General features: G+C 41.5%; 1 protein-coding gene across 2 annotated transcripts in view; it reads right to left on the bottom strand.

Moving 5' to 3' along the window:
• The window catches only part of DOCK2 (dedicator of cytokinesis 2), a 167,157-nt gene extending 151,185 nt beyond the window's left edge, over positions 1-15,972 (bottom strand). For both annotated transcript variants that reach the window (XM_062629202.1, XM_062629203.1), the window contains exons 1-4: positions 15,640-15,972; positions 4,656-4,739; positions 1,816-1,856; positions 43-98 (exon numbers count right to left, since the gene is read on the bottom strand). In XM_062629202.1, the coding sequence (XP_062485186.1) occupies positions 43-98; positions 1,816-1,856; positions 4,656-4,739; positions 15,640-15,694 (236 nt within the window). In that variant the 5' untranslated portion in view covers positions 15,695-15,972. The remainder of the gene's footprint in view (positions 1-42; positions 99-1,815; positions 1,857-4,655; positions 4,740-15,639) is intronic.
• Positions 15,973-18,742: the final 2,770 nt, after the last annotated feature.

Raw genomic sequence — 18,742 nt, 5'->3', positions numbered from 1 at the left:
CTTCAGCAGGTAAGATCCTTAGTGTAATAAAACATTCAATACCTTTTCTTTTCAACAGGAACTTCCTTGATGTGGATGAAAGATTTAGGAAATATTCCCTGTTGAAGGAGAACAAAAAATATCAACATTTATTCTCCAAGAGCATTTAGGGAACAATCATGACTAATCTCCAAATTAAACTGCTGTCTATGTAGTTTCCTGTCCAGATAGGTGCATTTGTCTGACAGACAAATAATAGAAGTTTTGTCCTATCCATTTTTGCAAACACAGAACACATAGGATTACATTTCTTCATAAGAAACACCATCTTCCACCCCTCAATGTACTCCCCCAGAAAACAGAAGATTTAAACAGTAGTTTACTGAAATCTTATGAAATTAATAATATTTCTTAAAATATGCAATGCATTTTGACTTTGAAACCCTTTAGCAATATTAAAAATTAGTTGAAAGGAAGTGGTTAGTACTGTTAAATATTTTCCCTTTTTAGTTTTAGATTCAATTTTAGGCCATTAAAATACAAATTTTAATTAAACAACTATAGCATTTTGAGCCAAAAGAAACGTCAAAGGAGTATTTAAAACACAGTAGTACTGGACAAGACGGGAAGCCATTCTCTCATATCGACCCTCAAGTATCACAGACCAGGCAGCTGATAACTCCTTTGGGAGCTTCCACTAAAATACTACATTGCATCAAGAACTGATGGTGAATTCCCCTATGACTAGCCTGTCTCCCCCCTCCTTTCTGGTGAGCTAGTTCACCTTATTTGCTTGCTTCCATTTCTGTGCAGTTGTATTGGAGCTCATAGAACATGAGAAACAACAGGCAGAAGTCTGGAGATCACAGTTATTCATTCCTCTGTCTTTTAGGATGTGTAGTCATTGAGCAATGAAACGAAACAGTAAATCAAGCACCTAATACTTCCAAAAGGAAATTAGAATATTCTACTGTCACATGCAGTTTGAAAATGGACACAAATTAGTTACTCTAAGTCAATGCAAGTTATTGTTAATCCCTACAAGCTACTGAATACAGAATAAGAAAAAGGGGAAATGCAAAAGAAAGACTATTCTGATTTTTTTCTGATGCATATTCTCTGCCAGCAATGGTCCCTCTGCTCCCCAGATATCACATTTTAAGGGATTGTGAAGGGTTTGTACATCTTTTTTCCAGGCTAGAGATGCAAATTCCACCAAACATTCTTACTGTAATGTAGGCCTGAGTCTCTAACTTGCAATGCCTTTGCAGTGCTGCACCCCACAAGAATCCAGTACTAAGAGCAAGTTTCAAAAGAAATGCTTTTCTTCTAGAAAAGTGCATTTGAAACTAAAAAGTAATTTTCTTGCTACTTAAGTCAGGCATCATCCTACACAAGGTAGAAATGATTCATTTGTGGCTTTCCATATTTAGAAATAGGAATACAGACTGTTTTATTAATATGACTTTTTTACATGTATTTCAGAATTTAAGTCTCGTGGGAGTTGGTCATATTGCATGTAGCCTAAAGAATCCTTAGAAAAAAAGTGCAGAACCAGACACAGGTACGAGCAAATTCACTCAAAAAGTTATTTCAAATGATGTCTTCCTCAGTGTGTTAGCCTGAAGGCACAGTAATATTGTCTTCATTGATCTGCTTCTCCCAGTCCTTCAGTATTCACCAACACTGTCCGGGACAAATGCTGATCATTCTATTCATCAGGAAAGAGCTGACTTCAGAGATCACAAGAGGGCTATCTGACAAGAGATACTAATAAAACCTTCATGGGTTAATTCCTTAAAAATAGTCTCATAGGAGTGAACAGCATGATCTTACCTCTGATCCTTTATGTCTTACTAGATAACCTTTGTACCAACCTAAAAAGAAGAAAGAATGCACTTAGTATGACAGAACATATGCATGAAAAAGTATATTAGAAAATCACGAGGTTTGTTTCATATAAGAACTATCTAGCATAAGATGTTAAAAATTAATAATTAGTTTAAAACTACATGGATGAAAGCAAATCAAATATCAGGAAGCATACTGAGCATGACTTGCGCATTAGCAAGTATTATTATACGGTCTCTTTTCAAGTCTTGCATAGTAAGCACACACAATCTTACACAGATTATAATACCTGCACACTCACATTTAAAAAAGGTAGGATAAGCTGTTTTGTAATGCAATATATAATAAATACACACACATATATATCTCTTAACCAAGATCACTCATGATACTGGATAGCGCATCAAGCTCTTCCAATTGTGTTCTAGGTGTCCTATTAATCCAACACAGTACATGGTAGTTATACATCCAGCTTCCCTGAATGTAAGAACAGGCCATCTTTCTGCCATAAGGAATTACAGCTTTTGGACTTAACTCAAAAGTTACTCCTACTGTAAAGTTCAAGACAGAACCTCAAGAAAATGAAGGGCTGTTATGGGGCTCCTTCTCCATTCATAACTAGGAACCCCTTCTGAAAGAAAAGAGTGCAGCTTGCAGTACTAGTTCAGGCTTTGTTCCGTCTATGCCCCAGTGCAGTCACAATAAACATCTAAGAAGAACATAAGGAGTTCACCCTTACTAAATTACAGCAGAAGCCACATCCAATGCGCACACACTCTATCACGAAACATTACCTGCATAGCAACAGTATTCAACTCTGTTGAATATTTCTTCTATTTCACCCAAAGCAAGCATTTTATGATGAACAGCATACACTTTCTGGTATAGTTTCACGAACAGATGTTACCTTTTCTCTCTCTCCATTTCTAACAGGTATTTCAGCTGTGCAACCAAAACATAAACAAAGAAATCCCAAACCCGAAGCAGTCCTCTGGGAACGGCAATGTTGCAAGACTCAGGAGAATCACTGACCTCAAAAACAGACCCCGGATTTTTTCCTCAGCACTGGGATTTTTTTTCCCCACTATCTTCTTAACAATAAAATTCCTACTTACTTCTCAAACTGAATTACTTGCACATAGTCTCCAATTTACATCCAAGTGTGTCAAATCTATTTACTCCCATTTGTTGTTACTGCACGTGTATGTCTGGGCATATTCTGTGCATGCAAAACAAACTAAAATAGCATGAATAATGAGTGTAGGGAAAACCTGCTACTCTTGGTTACTCTTCAGTGGCAGCTGGCAGCATGTTTCATAAGATATCTGATAAAAGACAACTTACTGGCACAATGCTTAAAGAATCTACTTCTTCACTGGCAAAGGTATTGCATAATGCAAGCTGTGACAGCGCATGTAAAGGGCAGAAGATTCAGAGAGGACTTTTACATAAAAAACCACCACAGGTTCACCACTCAACTTGCTAGGCTGGGCTGACAACAAAGGTACCACAGGAGACAGGAACCTGGAATGTTGTTTCTGCCATTAACAGAGACAACACAGGGATGAGGAGGTTTCTGGATAACCAATATATTCTTTCTTAGCCAAAATGTTTAGAATGAAGGCTTACAGATTTATGCAGATCTTTCATTTTTAGGAGAGGACACAAATATTACTCATGACAGAGATGCATCTATTGACTAAGCATCTAGTGAGTGACATCAGTATTTTCACTGATACTTTGAGATATTGAATTTCTCTTAGAAACAAAAGAGGAAAAAAACATGCTTCTCCTCTCCAAAACATGGAAGGTATGGTTCCTCAGATGCTTTTCTCTCTAACACTTTGCTGTTTCCATGCAAAACAACCTAGAGCTCTGTGAAATGAAATGGGCTGGGCTCAAAAGTGCCTTTCAGCACCAAGCTCTCTGTAAGTGCATAGTGCAGCAGCTGGCCTGTCTCTTTTAACGTAACTACAGTTAATAAGATAGCACTGACAGACGGTGCAAGTAAGCTGATGATTTTCCAGTACGTTTTGCAAAGCTTGAAGCACTTCATAATTTATTTTTTTAACTCTCAGTCAAGCACATCACTGCAGACTGAAAATGAATTACTATTACAGTGGACATTTGCAGATAGCTGTTGAGTTAGTAATAATTGCACCCTATTGTTTTATACTAATAAGAACTTCAGTAGCTGGAGCAGACTTCGGAGAGAATTCAGTAACATTGTGAAAGTATAGATCAAATCCATGCGGAGGAATACACTAGCACTACAGTATCAACAGTGAATTCAGCTTCACAAATGTACAAAGCTATGTAAGCCTGGATCAGCATATTGGCTATCTGACATGCATGACTTGGGCTTCTGTTGTTTAGCGTGTTCTGTAAGCTGGATGCTTTTCAGAAACGTTTGATCATGCTGACCTACAGACTACTTTAGCATACCACATTTCCATCTTGTGCTACAGGATGATCAGGGTGCTGAGTATCTCCTAGCAACAAATATTTAGTTTAGAGACAAAAATGAACTCCATTAAAACATCAATTGAATCTACTGTAACTCCCATCAGGTATACTACAGCTGCATGAACTTCACAGACTCACTTGATGCCTTCCTCATTCAGTAACAGCTTCCCAAAAAAGCACATGTACTGCAACATTTCTCATTTTGGCTCTCCAGAAAGGAATAGGTTCTTCCTCAAAATACACCACCACCAGTACAAATAAGAACACGGGACAACTGCTTATGCAACACGGAGAATTGCTAAGAAGTAAAAGGGTTAAGTTATTCAGATAAACCTATTGCCTGGAGACAACTGACTTACCTTCACAGGACTCCAAGATATGGACCACGTCACCAATCTGTAAAGTCAGTTGTGGTATTCCTGTGCCTTTGAAATTGTATATAGCTGAAAAATTGAAGGATGAGAACAATGTTTTTCAATACAGCCATAAACCGGAATTAAACTGAAAACCACACAGCGTTACTAAGATTCTGATACACTAGTACAAACAAAGGGAATCATAATTCTATCAAGAAGTTTCATCTGTTACCATTATTTAATCTTTTTTCTTATGAAAATGCAAAGGTGTTGAAAACAGACAATGCTGAAAACAAACAAATCTGCATACACATAAAACCAAGCTGTTCTTTATAACCACTCTGCGCAGGATTTAAGAGCGCCTGTTTAGATGCAGGTCTTCAGTATATATCACACAGTATCACAGTGTGCTGGAGATTGGAAGGGACCTCAAAAGATCATCTAGTCCAATCCCCCTGCCGGAGCAGGAACACCTAGATAACGTTACACAGGAATGTGTCCAGGCGGGCTTTGAATGTCTCCAGGGAAGGAGACTCCACAACCTCCCTGGGCAGCCTGTTCCAGTGTTCCGTCACCCTCACTGAGAAGAAGTTCCTTCTCAAGTTTAAGTGGAACCTCTTGTGTTCCAGTTTGTACCCATTACCCCTTGTCCTATCATTGTTTGCCACTGAGTAGAGCCTGGCTCCATCCTCGTGACACTCCCCCTTTATATATTTATAGACACTTATAAGGTCACCCCTCAGTCTCCTCTTCTCTAAACTATAAAGACCCAGCTCCCTCAGTCTTTCCTCATAAGGGAGATGCTCCACTCCCTTAATCATCTTGGTTGCCCTGCGCTGGACTCTCTCCAGCAGCTCCCTGTCCTTCTTGAACTGAGGGGCCCAGAACTGGACACAATATTCCAGATGGGGTCTCACCAGGGCAGAGTAGAGGGGAAGGAGGACCTCTCTCGACCTACTAACCACCGCCCTTCTAATACATCCCAGGATGCCATTGGCCTTCTTAGCCACAAGGGCACACTGTTGGCTCATGGTCATCCTGTCATCCACTAGGACCCCCAGGTCCCTCTCCCCTACACTGCTCTCTAACAGGTCGTTCCCCAACCTATACTGGAACCTGGGGTTGTTCCTGCCCAGATGCAGGACTCTACACTTTCCCTTGTTATATTTCATCCCGTTATTCCCGGCCCAGCTCTCCAGCCTGTCCAGGTCTCGCTGGATGGCAGCACAGCCTTCTGGCGTGTCAGCCACTCCTCCCAGCTTAGTGTCATCAGCAAACTTGCTGATAGTACACTCAATTCCCTCATCTAAATCATTGATGAATATATTAAATAATACCGGTCCCAGTACTGACCCTTGAGGCACTCCACTAGTTACAGGCCTCCAACTAGACTCAGCCCCATAGACTACAACTCTCTGGCTTCTCTCCTTCAGCCAGTTCGCAGTCCACCTCACTACCTGGTCATCCAGTCCACACTTCCTCAATTTAGCCGTGAGGATGCTGTGGGAGACTGTGTCAAAGGCTTTGCTGAAGTCAAGGTAGACCACATCCACCGCTCTGCCATCATCCATCCACCGTGTTATTTCCTCATAAAAGGCTAAGAGATTGGTCAAACATGATTTCCCCCTGGTGAAGCCATGTTGACTGCCCCTCATAACCCTCTTATCCTTGATGTGCCTTAAGATGGCACCAAGGATAAGGTGTTCCATCACTTTCCCAGGGATGGAGGTGAGGCTGACCGGGCTATAGTTACCCGGGTCCTCCTTCTTGCCCTTTTTGAAGACTGGAGTGACATTTGCCTTCCTCCAGTCCTCAGGCACCTCTCCCGTTTCCCAGGACTTGGTAAAGATGATGGCGAGTGGTCTAGCAATGACTTCCGCCAGTTCCCTCAGCACCCGCGGGTGCATCCCATCTGGACCCATGGATTTATGGACGTCCAGATTGCTCAACTGATCTCTAACCCATTCCTCATCGACTAAGGCAAGTCGCTCCGTCGACCTGACTTCATCTAAGGTCTCAGGGGTATAGGGCTCTTCAGGACTGCCTGCAGCAGAGTAGACAGAGACAAAGAAGGCATTCAGTAACTCTGCCATCTCTGCATCTTCTGTCACCAGGGCACCCATCCCGTTCATCAGTGGGCCTACATTGCCTCTGGTGTTAGTTTTGTCTGCCATGTACTTGAAAAAGCTCTTTTTGCTGTCCTTGACCCTTCTTGCCAGGTTTAATTCTAAGGAAGCCTTAGTCCTCCTAGCTGCCTTCCTACATCCCCTAGCAGCAGCCTTATATTCCTCCCAAGTGGCCAGCCCCTCCTTCCATGACCTGTAAACTCTCCTCTTCCACTTGAGCATACCCAGCAATTCCCTATTTAGCCACACAGGTCTCTTGGCCCTCTTCCTTGACTTCCTACGTGTCGGGATGCTCCGATCTTGAGCACGGAAAAAGCAGTCCTTGAATGTCAACCAACTATCTTGGGCCCCTTTTCCTTCAAGCAGCCTTGCCCATGGGATTTCCCCTAGCAATTGCTTGAAAAGGCCAAAGTTTGCCCTGCTAAAGTCCAGGGTTGCAATTCTACTTGGTATTCTACTAGTCCTACCACACAAGATCCTGAACTTCACCATCTCGTGGTCGCTGCAACCAAGGCAGCCCTCTACCCTTACTGCTTCAACCAGACCCTCCTTGTTAGTGAGGATGAGATCCAGCAGCGCTCCTCTCCTGGTCGGCTCATCCACCATTTGCAGGAGGAAGTTATCATCCACACACTGGAGGAACCTCCTGGACTGCGGCTGGGTTGCCGAGTGGTCCTTCCAGCAAACATCAGGGAAGTTAAAATCCCCCACGACGACCACGGCCTGTGACTGTGAGGCCTCTCTTAGCTGCCTGTAGAAGGCCTCGTCAACTTCCTCACCCTGATCTGGTGGTCTGTAACAGACACCTACAACAGTATCCCCCCTGCCAGCCTGCCCCTTAATTCTCACCCACAGACTCTCAACTCGCTCATCATCTGTCCCCAGACAGAACTCGGTGCATTGTAGTTCCTCCCGCACATAAAGAGCAACCCCACCACCCCTCCTGGCTGGCCTGTCTTTCCTAAAAAGGACATAGCCCTCCATGACTATATTCCAGTCATGCGAGCTGTCCCACCACGTCTCTGTAATAGCCACCAGATCATAGTCTCCTGACTTAACACAGGTATACATGTTGATTGTGCTGGAGAATTGTTAGTCCAGTGCACAGTTTACAGGAATTTATGGCTACCCTGGTGAGAAGGGGCACAGACATGCATACAGAACCTGAATTTACCGACTCCTTTCCTGGTTTCAGATGCTTCATCTTAACATGAAACTGTGCTTCATATTGAAACAAGCAGAAAGTTTCATCTTCTGCACTTAATCACTCTGAAAAGATCACAGGAGCAGTGTTCTAATCAGAAGCTTATCTGTATGTGGTTAAGAAACAGCCATGCTTCAGAGAGAGCTCAAGAACATCAGCTTCTTCACTAGCTCTTACACTCAGTGCTACCGGATGTGGGCTGCTCTGCTAAGCATTTGTTTCTGTGTATTTTTATTTCATGGGCATGGTTATAGACTTTTACAGGAGCATTACAGAGTAGAAGTGGTTACTAAAGGTAGTATCACACAGGGAAACTGAATCAAATGAGTAAGCCTGAAGCCATGACTACATTACCCAGGCAGGAACAGCGCACTGGCTGGTAAACACGAGACAGCAGTTTGCTTCCTTTCCTCCTGACAGTGTCCCAATCCACAGGCACAGAGCAGTCAAACTTACATAACACTTCAGTATATTCCTACACACCTTTTGCTCGCCTGTCCCCCCTGGCTTCTAAAACATGATATTCATTTTTGTTAGGCCAAAATGTATACTAATGACACATTTTAGTTTAAATTATGCTTAAAATCTCAAATCTAATTGCCTTTCATAAAAATGTCTCAGGAGGGTAGAGCTAATCAGATTCACCCTCTTCACTTGTTCGAGTTCCCTAAATCGAGTTTCTAATTTCTTTTGCCATCATTATATTTATTATATTTCTTGGACAAAAATTAGAAGGAATTCCAGATTTAATTAAGAGGCTTATTAGACCAAAAGTAAGTTGCTATTTTTGTTGACATGAAGAGGCCTTCCCACCAGTTTCTCCTCCTGACTGGGCAGAGCGGGGCTTCAATCATGAAACATAATGGGGAGGAAGGGAGAAAAAAAAAAAAAGAGAAAAAGAAAAATTATTTGAAAAGTGAGGCTCTGCTGTCCAGATTCAAGAGAATCTTGAAGCTGCCTCCTCAGTGATCCAGAGAACTGTCTTAGCTCAACACAAATGTGAATTTCAGCATAGATTTGTATGGTGGACATGTGGCTATATTCTGACCGGCTTCCTTTTGTTCATCTTGACACAGATTTCAAGAACTAGAAGATGGCAAACAAGCCTCCCATACTTCATGAGATACTTCCACCAGAGTGTTTGGGGGGTGTGGGAGAGCCCTTACTATTTTCCTGAAGGGTCCATACAGGTGAAGATCACTGTTGACTAGCAGCTACTTTATATTTCAAAAGATATGCTGCTTTCCTTCCAGGTGTATTGACCTCAAAATACGGATGCAACTCACCGAGCCATATATTCACATTGCATATTGGGTCTGTGCTCTTAAAACTTTCATTTAAAAACAAGGGAAGTGGCTTTATCAGCTCAGGCTTTTCTAAATGAGTAAGTGGAAACCTGAGAAAGATTTGACTGTAGATTTTGGATTGGTAGGTAGGATGAGTTTCACAGATTCTTTTTCAAAGCTTTAAGCTATCCAGACATGTTATTGTCTCCCATATACCACTGCAAAAAACTCTATATTAATACCACCAGCTTACGTCCAGTTGCATTATCTACAGCACCGGACAGCTTGACTTTCACATCTGCTAGTTTTGAACTATCAACTGTGAGTCAAAATTTGACTATTCCATCCAGTTATGTCTCCTGTCAGCTGCGACTGATATCGCTTCCTTTACAAACTGTGACTCTCTTACACTGCAACTATCACCCCAGACTTAACCACCAGAGTTCTCCACTCCCTGGCATCTCATATCTCAGCCATAAATGCAAAGTAGGACAGTATCCTCAAGGCACAGAAGGTGGCCTGCTTGAAGACCCCAGCATTTATTCTAAATCCCAGTAGCAATTACTGGCCTCAGAAACAACTGACACCATGTCAGTAAAATCAGCAGGAGAGATTTGGACAGCATACAACAGCATATACCCAGCAGCCAGCACCAGACTAAGGTGTTCTCATCAATACTGTATCTGTCCACAGATGCTGTCACATTCTCCCAAAATGGCATAGACAATGCCCAGGAAAACGACCCTTAAGACAATCATCCTAAATATGGACTTCACAGGTCATTAGGAATAGAGTTAGCAAATTTGTCCCCATAACTTCAGTGGTAATTTTACAGCAGGACACACATGCACCATGCAGAAACCAAAAACCCTAGTGCAAACCCCTTTGATTCTAGGGGATTCTCAGGAGCTGAGCTGGAAGCCAGCACACCTGAACCATACTGCTTCAGAACAAAAGCCTAAAGAAATACCAGAAAGGATCCTCCAAACTGAAATATGCTAAAGCAAAAGCAGGATTTGAATTACACCTCAGGAAGATGGAAGTGTTCTCGTTCAGGCAAATAAGACCTCTTGTAAAGACAGCTACTCTAAAGAGCTTCTGTGTCCAATTCTGCTACCACTCTTGCATTCAGCCATCCAGAGCACAAGTGAAGACAGCTACCTGTGCCCATCCCAGCAGCAAAAAAAGGACTATGAACGTTAAAGAAAACTCCTGTTTGCATTTCATTCCAACATATCTATTACAGCCAGAGCCGTCAGACATGATATGCACATCACACCCGCTGTATACAGATGCACAAATGCTGGTCACTACACGCGTGGCTATGAAGCCTGTTTCATTAAGCACACAAGTATGTACATGTTTTCCAAAGTGGAGTAGAGAAAAATCTGTAGAGGGCATTTTAGAAGACACAAGGTAAGTGAAACAGTCTCATACTGTTCAGAGGAAGATTCCTGCTATGAATTCAGAATTAAATTCAAACAAGCACAAACTGAGACAGAAGCACAGTTAACATTTTGCAATTTAAATTTTATGCCTTCCATTTAGAAGATGTGAAGTGAGGAAAAGGGGAAAGTGGAATAAAAATCATATTTTGTACCTCACTGATAAGATTCACCCACCAAACTCTCTAACAAACTCACAAGAATCCAGGTAACAGAATCCCTTCCTCAAAAAGCTAGCTTTCCTCAGTATTTATGTACTTTAAAACCCCACATGCATGGTATTTACATGATTAGACTGTAAGCTACTGCAAGATGGGAATGGTGAGTTAAGAAAATCCCACAGACTTGCAACACTGAAGCCGTTTATTACCCTGATCTTCCTACCCATCTTTTCTGCCCGTTTTCCTTCATGTGAAGACCCTACCCTGTTCTTTATATTTTTCTCACATTGTAGTAATAAGCCACATTTCAAGTGGGTCTCCTTGGCTACTTTCCACCCTACCACTTAAAGAGAATTGGAAACAACATTGCTGAGGTGTAGCTTTGCTGAACCAGCTCTTCCTTTCACTTTACCGTAATAAGAGGAGTATATGGAATGATTTCTATAACTCATTAAGAGTTTTGCATATTCAAACACCTCCAATGAATAGCTTCAGCAAGAATCCTGTTCCTGAGTAGTAACATTTCCTTACATATCAATTCTTTGTGTTCAGTTATCATTTTCTTCTCCTTAAAACAGGGTGAAATCACTCAGCAAGAACACTGACAAGCTTCACCTGAAGATAGCATGCAGTCCTAACAGGATTAAAAGGATTTCTTGACTTCTGGAAAGAAACCTATAAAATCTGTATTGCAGTATTGTAACTCTTAGAGAGCCACCTACTATAATGAACATGACAGTGACACACTGCCGATGACTATTTCACAAGTCAGAGGAATGGATCAAAACTCAAGGTAGGGTAAAGGCTGAATTCATTTATTACAAATCACACTCAGCAAAGGGTAACTCTCATTTCTCAGATGGGAAGCTGTTAGCTCAGGTAGTAGTTAAATACAGATTTCTTCTCACACTTAATCTTGGGGCCAGATGGAGGTTTTAGCTGACTTGAGCTACTTATCTTCCTTCTTAAACACAATAAAGCCTGTACAGATTATAAGAACCAGGAAGTTCTAACACACCCAACTAGTTATATGACAATACTGCTCCTGACCCCTTATCTTTTTATAAAAAATAGTAGCATGGTTCTTTTCCTTAGAAATCTGTTCTACACGAAGAGTATTTAACTGTGCTTTTCCTTTCATGAAAAACAGTGGATTAATAGATTCCTTTCCCAGCTTTATTTTCACCTTACTTAAGTTACCCTTTCTTTGTTTCCCAACTGTCTGTGGGGTTCAAGGGTTGCATTTTATGGAGTAGGCAACCTACCCTGAACAAAGCTCTGCCTCCCTTACAACTCAACCTTGTTTGATTTCAGAGATGCTGAATCATCTTCAGAGGTCTTCAGCAGATGCAATTAGACCACTTAGTCACAGCTGTTGGCTCTCAGGCTGAGCATATGCACTCCTCCCCCCAGTGTAGGCTTCAAACTGACGTCTGTAAGCCACAGACATTGCTACAATTGTGACTTTTTTTTTTTTACATACAAGTATGACAGGTCTTATAATACAATATTTAACAGAAAAAAACCTTCTTTAACCTAGGAAACAGACCTACTTAGGGTGAGCAGAGAAACAGCAAATGTACTGCTGCCACACAGTGACGCAGCTTGCACAGATCCCCTTTTACATCAACGTCACACACGTGCTTGTAGCCTAGCACAGCAGAAGGAAACCCCACCACAGTGCCACGTCTCCCCCATGACCTGCACTAGGAAAGAGATTCCCTGTTTTGGAGTTCGCATTGGAAAGCACTGTCATGCCTACTCTGCAGGAATCAGTTCAACAGACACGGAGGAAACATCTAAAACAATTTGTAGAGTAGTGCAACCATCTGTAACACCTACGGTAACTACAGTAGAGGGAATGTATACTCAAAGCAAATGTGGCAGTGTTAAAGAACTGCTGTTATTTTCCAGCTTTGAAATGCTTAAAATCTCATATGTGCCAGATAAATGTATTTATCCTGAGCCACGAGACTGATGGAATTATCTCTATGGGAAGCAGGCCTAATCTCATTGGCCCATTACTAGCCCTGCACAGGCAAGTCTAGGCAGACTTTGTTCTGGACTTCGTGACTTCAAGCGACTTCCTGGCTGACCAGGTTTACTTGTTTACAAAGGAAAAAGCATCATCTTTACGAATTACCAGGCTGTAAGGCAGAAGTCCATCTGCTGCATCACAAGCTGGATACATCACTTTCTGTACCCATTACAGAAAATTTATCAAAGGTTTTTCCAAGTTCATTAATCAACACCTGTATTTGTGTTGTCTCTACGGCAGTTTAAACTCATCAGTATCAAAGCTTTGATACATTTGTTGTCTCCTTTGAAACACTAGTAAAGTTCCTTAATATACATATAATCAGTTGCAGCATTTCCTATTCGGTGCACTCCCTAATCCCATCTCATTAATTGTGCCCTCTGCAGATTTCTTCTAGTCAGACAGTGGCAGTTTGTTTCTTTGAGCTCATCTCAACAGCAGGTCAAGTGCCGACTCCTTAATTTGCAGCAGGAAATGAAACTTTTAAACTTGCAAATAAATAAATCTCTCTCTCCCCCCAACAACAATGGAGGTTTATGTTGCCCTGATCTACATTCTTCCTGACACAAAACTATCTCTGATGGCTTAAATGCTTCCGGAACAGCAGGTTAGTCTTTCAGTTAGTTCTAACACCTGGTACACAAGTTACAGGTCACTGTGTTGGCACCTGGAAATATCCCAAGTCTCAGGACTCCTCATCCGCATGATGCAACAGGCTGAAGAGTGTTCAGTGGGGTGACTGACAAGAGGAATCCACGTCTTTGGCACAACAGGAGTTGTAACAGACTTCTTATGATTCCAGCCTCTGTTGTAAACCTAAAGAACCTGACTGAAGGTGATTAGGGAGATGGGCGAGAGAAGAAGCAATATTTGTACAGACCATGTTTCAGAAAGCAGTACCTGTACAGACTAGGGGTTGCACTGAGGTCACCCTACAAGCCACATGTAGTACATCCTCTAAAACAAGTGCCAGAGTTGTTAGAGCTGACAGTATTTGAAGAGCAGGAACACTGGTCCAAGAAAACCTAGTCCAGAGTTTTTAAAAACTCCTGCATTTGTGTTGTCTGTATGGTACTTTAAGCTTAACAGTATCAAACTACTACAATTAAATGTTACAGTCTATTATCTGATCTCATTTTATCCATTAAGTGCTCATGCTAAGTGATTCAGTTAAAAGGTGTACTATTTTGAAATATTCTTAGATCACAGGTAGCAAAGGCTATTGCTATACAAAATTGCATATTCTGATTATTTTAAGTTAAATTGTTCAATCCAACCACCCTGTAGTATCATGAAAATAAACTTCACAGGACTGGCATCAGTTGATGAAGTAACCTGTTTCACAAGCTTGTTTTTATTATGTGTGTGGTTTGCTGCACCTTCCAAACACAATGGAGTCTTCTGTATTACACTGGCTTTTTGTCCACTCAGTGATCACACCAGCTGCAAAGTTCCAAACAGTCAGAACTTCACTGCAAGCAAAACATGGCAGCTGCCTGCTGAGCAAGCGACAGATCACAACCAGGGCCTCCTCATACCTGGTACATTAGTCCACTGAAGGCATAGGTGCAATAAAGTCCCTAGCCCATAGTACACTGAACATCAAGTCAGGTTATTTGGCCTCCATAATGTTAACAGTGATTGCACACAACAGCAGCAAGCTTTCTTTGTAATGGCATGAAACTCACCCAGACCTTGTAAGAGGCTGCTATAAGCAAAGCTTATTTTATATTATTCCCACAAATAACTGATGTGTACCTAGAACTTCCATCCACATGTAAGTTAACATCCATCACATATATAGGATAGAGATACCACAGACAACAAATCCAGTCAGTCTCCCAAATCAGCAGCTTTCAGAAAAACAAGTGAAAAATTTAGTACTTTCTGCTATTTACAAAACTGAAAGAGAAAATATCAGCACCCTTTATTTTGCAATACAAACTGCCACCAGAACAGGCTACTTCCATTTTGCAGTTCTGCCACTGCTGCACAATGAAGCTGAACAGGAAGGCATTCTTTTCCTCTTACTGATTCCTTGAAGGTTAATTTCATGAAGCCAGGGTCTTCTGTTTTTAATGTGTATCACAATATGGCCTCCTTAAAATAACAAGTGTCTTCTAGAAGAATTTGGGGATTCCACATTTATAACTACACTAGTAAGCAAACTAAAACACAAGTAGTACAAGACTGTCTTCTGTACTGAGAACCTGCAGTTAACTTCAAGTACTTCAGCTGAGTCCTAATTTTAAGGCCTTTTTTTAAAAAAGATTATTAAAAAAAAACCCCCAACTCAGTCCTTTATGCAAGTGAACATCATTCAACTGATGCTGGAAGATGACTTTTCTTCCAAAAAGTATGACTTGCCAACTCATTATAGGTTTCTCTCTAACATTAAGTGACAGTCTCAGAAGCAACTGTAAGACTACCCTCCCCCTGTATTTGTTGCCCCTTCCTTCTAGCTGCTGTGTTATACACAATACCCAATCTGCTCTAAAATACAAAGGTGGGGAAAGCTATATCCCTGTGAGAGCAAAACCACTAGCACTCATGTACTGCTCGCCATTATGTCTGAACAATTACAACTTTGTACAAAATGGATCATCTTAATGAAGGCACCATGGTAAAACAGAGTGCTCAGCCCTCACACTACAGCAAACACCTGCCCACATCCTGTTCAGAAGTTCTGAAGACAACACTCAAATGGCAGTTCACCCAGTTACATACCCACGCCACTCTTCTTGTCTGTCTTGCTCCATCTTGCCATTGTACATGAATCCATGAGGCTCTGAAGGATGCCCACCACCAAGGGAACCAAGGTTTATAGGACACAGACTTCAAGATAAAGAACAAAGGCACTGGAAGCAAGATCCCCTTCCCAGCTGCTGTCACTCAGGACTAGCAGCAGACTGAGGCAGCTGCGATGGTGCTGCGAGATTTGCTGTTCTGAGCTGAGCTTCCTTCCTCTTTTCTCAACACAAGATCTCATACCCCAGTGTTAGGGGGGAGGGGAATCCCAAACTGGGTGTTGCTGTTGCACGACACTGGCAGTAACACATAAGCAAGCAAAAGGGAATGAAAAAACACCAGCCTGTGACTGCACCACCACTGATCTTCAGCTCTAAGCTGGAAGGCTGCTGCATGCAAAGCCCTTACACCAACGGTCTCTAGCCATTGGCAAGCTCATCTCTGAAACATCACAGGGCCCTTACTTCTTGGATTGTGCCCAAACTAGATGTTAAACTTCTGACTCCAGAGGACACTCCATCTTTGAAGCTACTTTGGGAAGCTGTTTTTCATAATAGACTTCCATTCTTAAGAGAAATGAAGACAAAGCTACATTTCAAGCTACACCCGTTCCTTTTTATTTGTCATTTTACCTTTGGAGGAGAGTAGCAGAGTGTCTCTACTCTCTAAAAGCAGAACTTCCTTAAGGACTTACTGTCAAGACAAAACTTTAAACAGCAATTTATTGTGTATTTTTTCAGCCTTTACTTTCACACAGGCTGCTGTGAGAGCAAAGAGTATTTTGGATGTGCAAAGATCAAGCCAAGTTTTTGTTTAATTTGGATTACTGAACTGAAGACAAGTATGGCACCGTCATTCATGTTCTTTACTTGTAGTTGGGAATTAAACAGAAAATGCTTTAAAATATTTACTGTTTGTAAACAAATTCATGTGACAATCCTGTCCCCTGGATGGTACACTGCAATTTAGCAATCCTTGTTTATCAGAGCCGTGAAACAGAGTCTGTGCTACATCCATCACGATATTTTTGATAGCACATGACATGGCAGTTCTTAGTTTTAACCAGCAATCATGAGAAGCACAGGCTGCCTTGTTGCACATGGAACTCCGATGCATAGTTCTGGAGGGAAACCACCATGAAATCAATGTTTATGAAAGTGAGCATGATTCTGAGCAACTGAGATTATCTCCATCTACAGACTATCAGCTTCATCAAAAGTTTGTATCTTTGTTTTCCATGGAACACCCACTTTATAATTGTTTATCAAACAGATTCTGAAGCTGAACCATTTCATCTTTTAGTTTACCATGTATTTTGAGTAATAACTTCCTAACTAGTGATAACTATCTCCCTCACTCCTCTGACCCCATGCTGCAGCAAATCACCCCTTCCCACACACTATTTGGCCTAAAGGTCACGACTTGCACTTATTTTCTTGTTCTACACTGCTCTTCTTTGTTATGCTTTCCTGTCATGCAAAAGTCCTGAAGAAAATCGTTCCTCTCTAGCACTCATTTAAAGACATACTTCAGCATGTAAGTCTAATAAGCCTAAGTAATAAATGCTACTATATTTTCAAAAGTAATTGTATGCAGGAATTCCACCTCCAAACTGGGATCCAATGTGCAATACTTGTCTGACACCCTCCATCTCTCCCACCTGCAGTTGGGTTCTGCAGAGTACAGAGACACCTGAATACCACCATGCATACCTCAGAGCTCAAATTGCTGCTGCTTCCCACCCGACATCCCCTTCCCCACATTCAGCTCTCAGAAGGAAGTAACAGCTGACATGTGGAATATTTTCATGATGATGCTTTTACAGTTCATTAGCTACTAACTCCTACTATGATGCTGATGCTTTTGCATCTCACAGCTATTCAGACCTACCACCACTTTCCCATAAGTCAGCTCAGACAACCTCCTGTGTATGACAAAGCCCTGGTGATAGATTTAACAAATGGGTTGAGCAACAGAATCTTTATTCAGCTTGAAGAGGAAAAAGCATCCAAAGAGTAAAGCATGCATGGTAACCCTGCAGTAGAGGGCAACCCCCAACATGGCTCTAGAGAATTCAGGGTAACAGTTACTCCCTTCTCAGTGGAGGGTTTTATTCTAAGTACTTGTTGGTTTGTGGAATTACCATTCCACATCACTATTCCACAGAAAACAGTGAACAGGTAATCTTTCATTGCTGTCACATACCTTATCATCTTTTCCTGAAGTCTTTTTTCCAGGCAGAAAGTCTTTTTCAGTAGAGTAGATAATTCTTTGCTTCCCCAAAAGCTAAAAATCTTTATGAATTCATGGGCAGAACTTACCTTATGGGGAGCTGGCAAAAGAAGAGAGAATTTTTGCTTAACACTGCTATCAATTTCAGAAAACAACATCTTGGCGAATGCTGGCTCTCTCAATTTTTAGCTATGCTCATTTCTATAACACAGAAGAATTTAACCAGAACACAACAGTCGCATTTAACTGGCTCTGAATTCTGTTACATGACAAGACCTGTGAGCACAGTTGTAAGAAAACAACTGAGGCAACTAAACAAAGAAAAATACACCAGGTATTCTCACTCACTTCAAGGACAATACCTGAAGCATGTCATGGCACCACAACACCCTGAATTCCAAACATCTTCCCCCACCTGCTAGCTGTGAATCTGCAAAAGATAAGCATGCAAGTGTTAGGTAAGGTGTTACCTACCCAAAGTAAGCCACAGCAGGGCTGGTTTCAGGATAACTAGATAACTCCGATCAGATCTATTCATTTATTGAAATAACATCCTAATGTTGTTCTTTTTTAATTGGAGTAAGTCATAAATGCCACGAAACAGAAGTGTCATATGACAAGTAGCTAAACACATCATTAACTGTCTCGGTAGACGTCTACAGCTCAGTGCTCTGTTTGAAGCACATACATCTAATGTCAGATTACTGCAGGTTTTCCTCTTATTACAGCAATTCTGTACTTCATTTTTATGCTAGTTGCATCTCAGTACAGCAACAGTAAACAAAGCTGTCACCACATGTATGAAAAAGGCTTTCTTCTTATATTTTGTAGCATGAAAAACACTTTCTTC

Source organism: Pezoporus occidentalis, unplaced genomic scaffold (assembly GCF_034315485.1).
Source record: "Pezoporus occidentalis ecotype Australia unplaced genomic scaffold, CSIRO_AGI_Poc_V1 ctg33, whole genome shotgun sequence".
NCBI lineage: Eukaryota > Metazoa > Chordata > Aves > Psittaciformes > Psittacidae > Pezoporus > Pezoporus occidentalis.
Note: the sequence above shows the minus strand (reverse complement) of the source record. Positions and strands in the feature narration are given on the sequence as shown.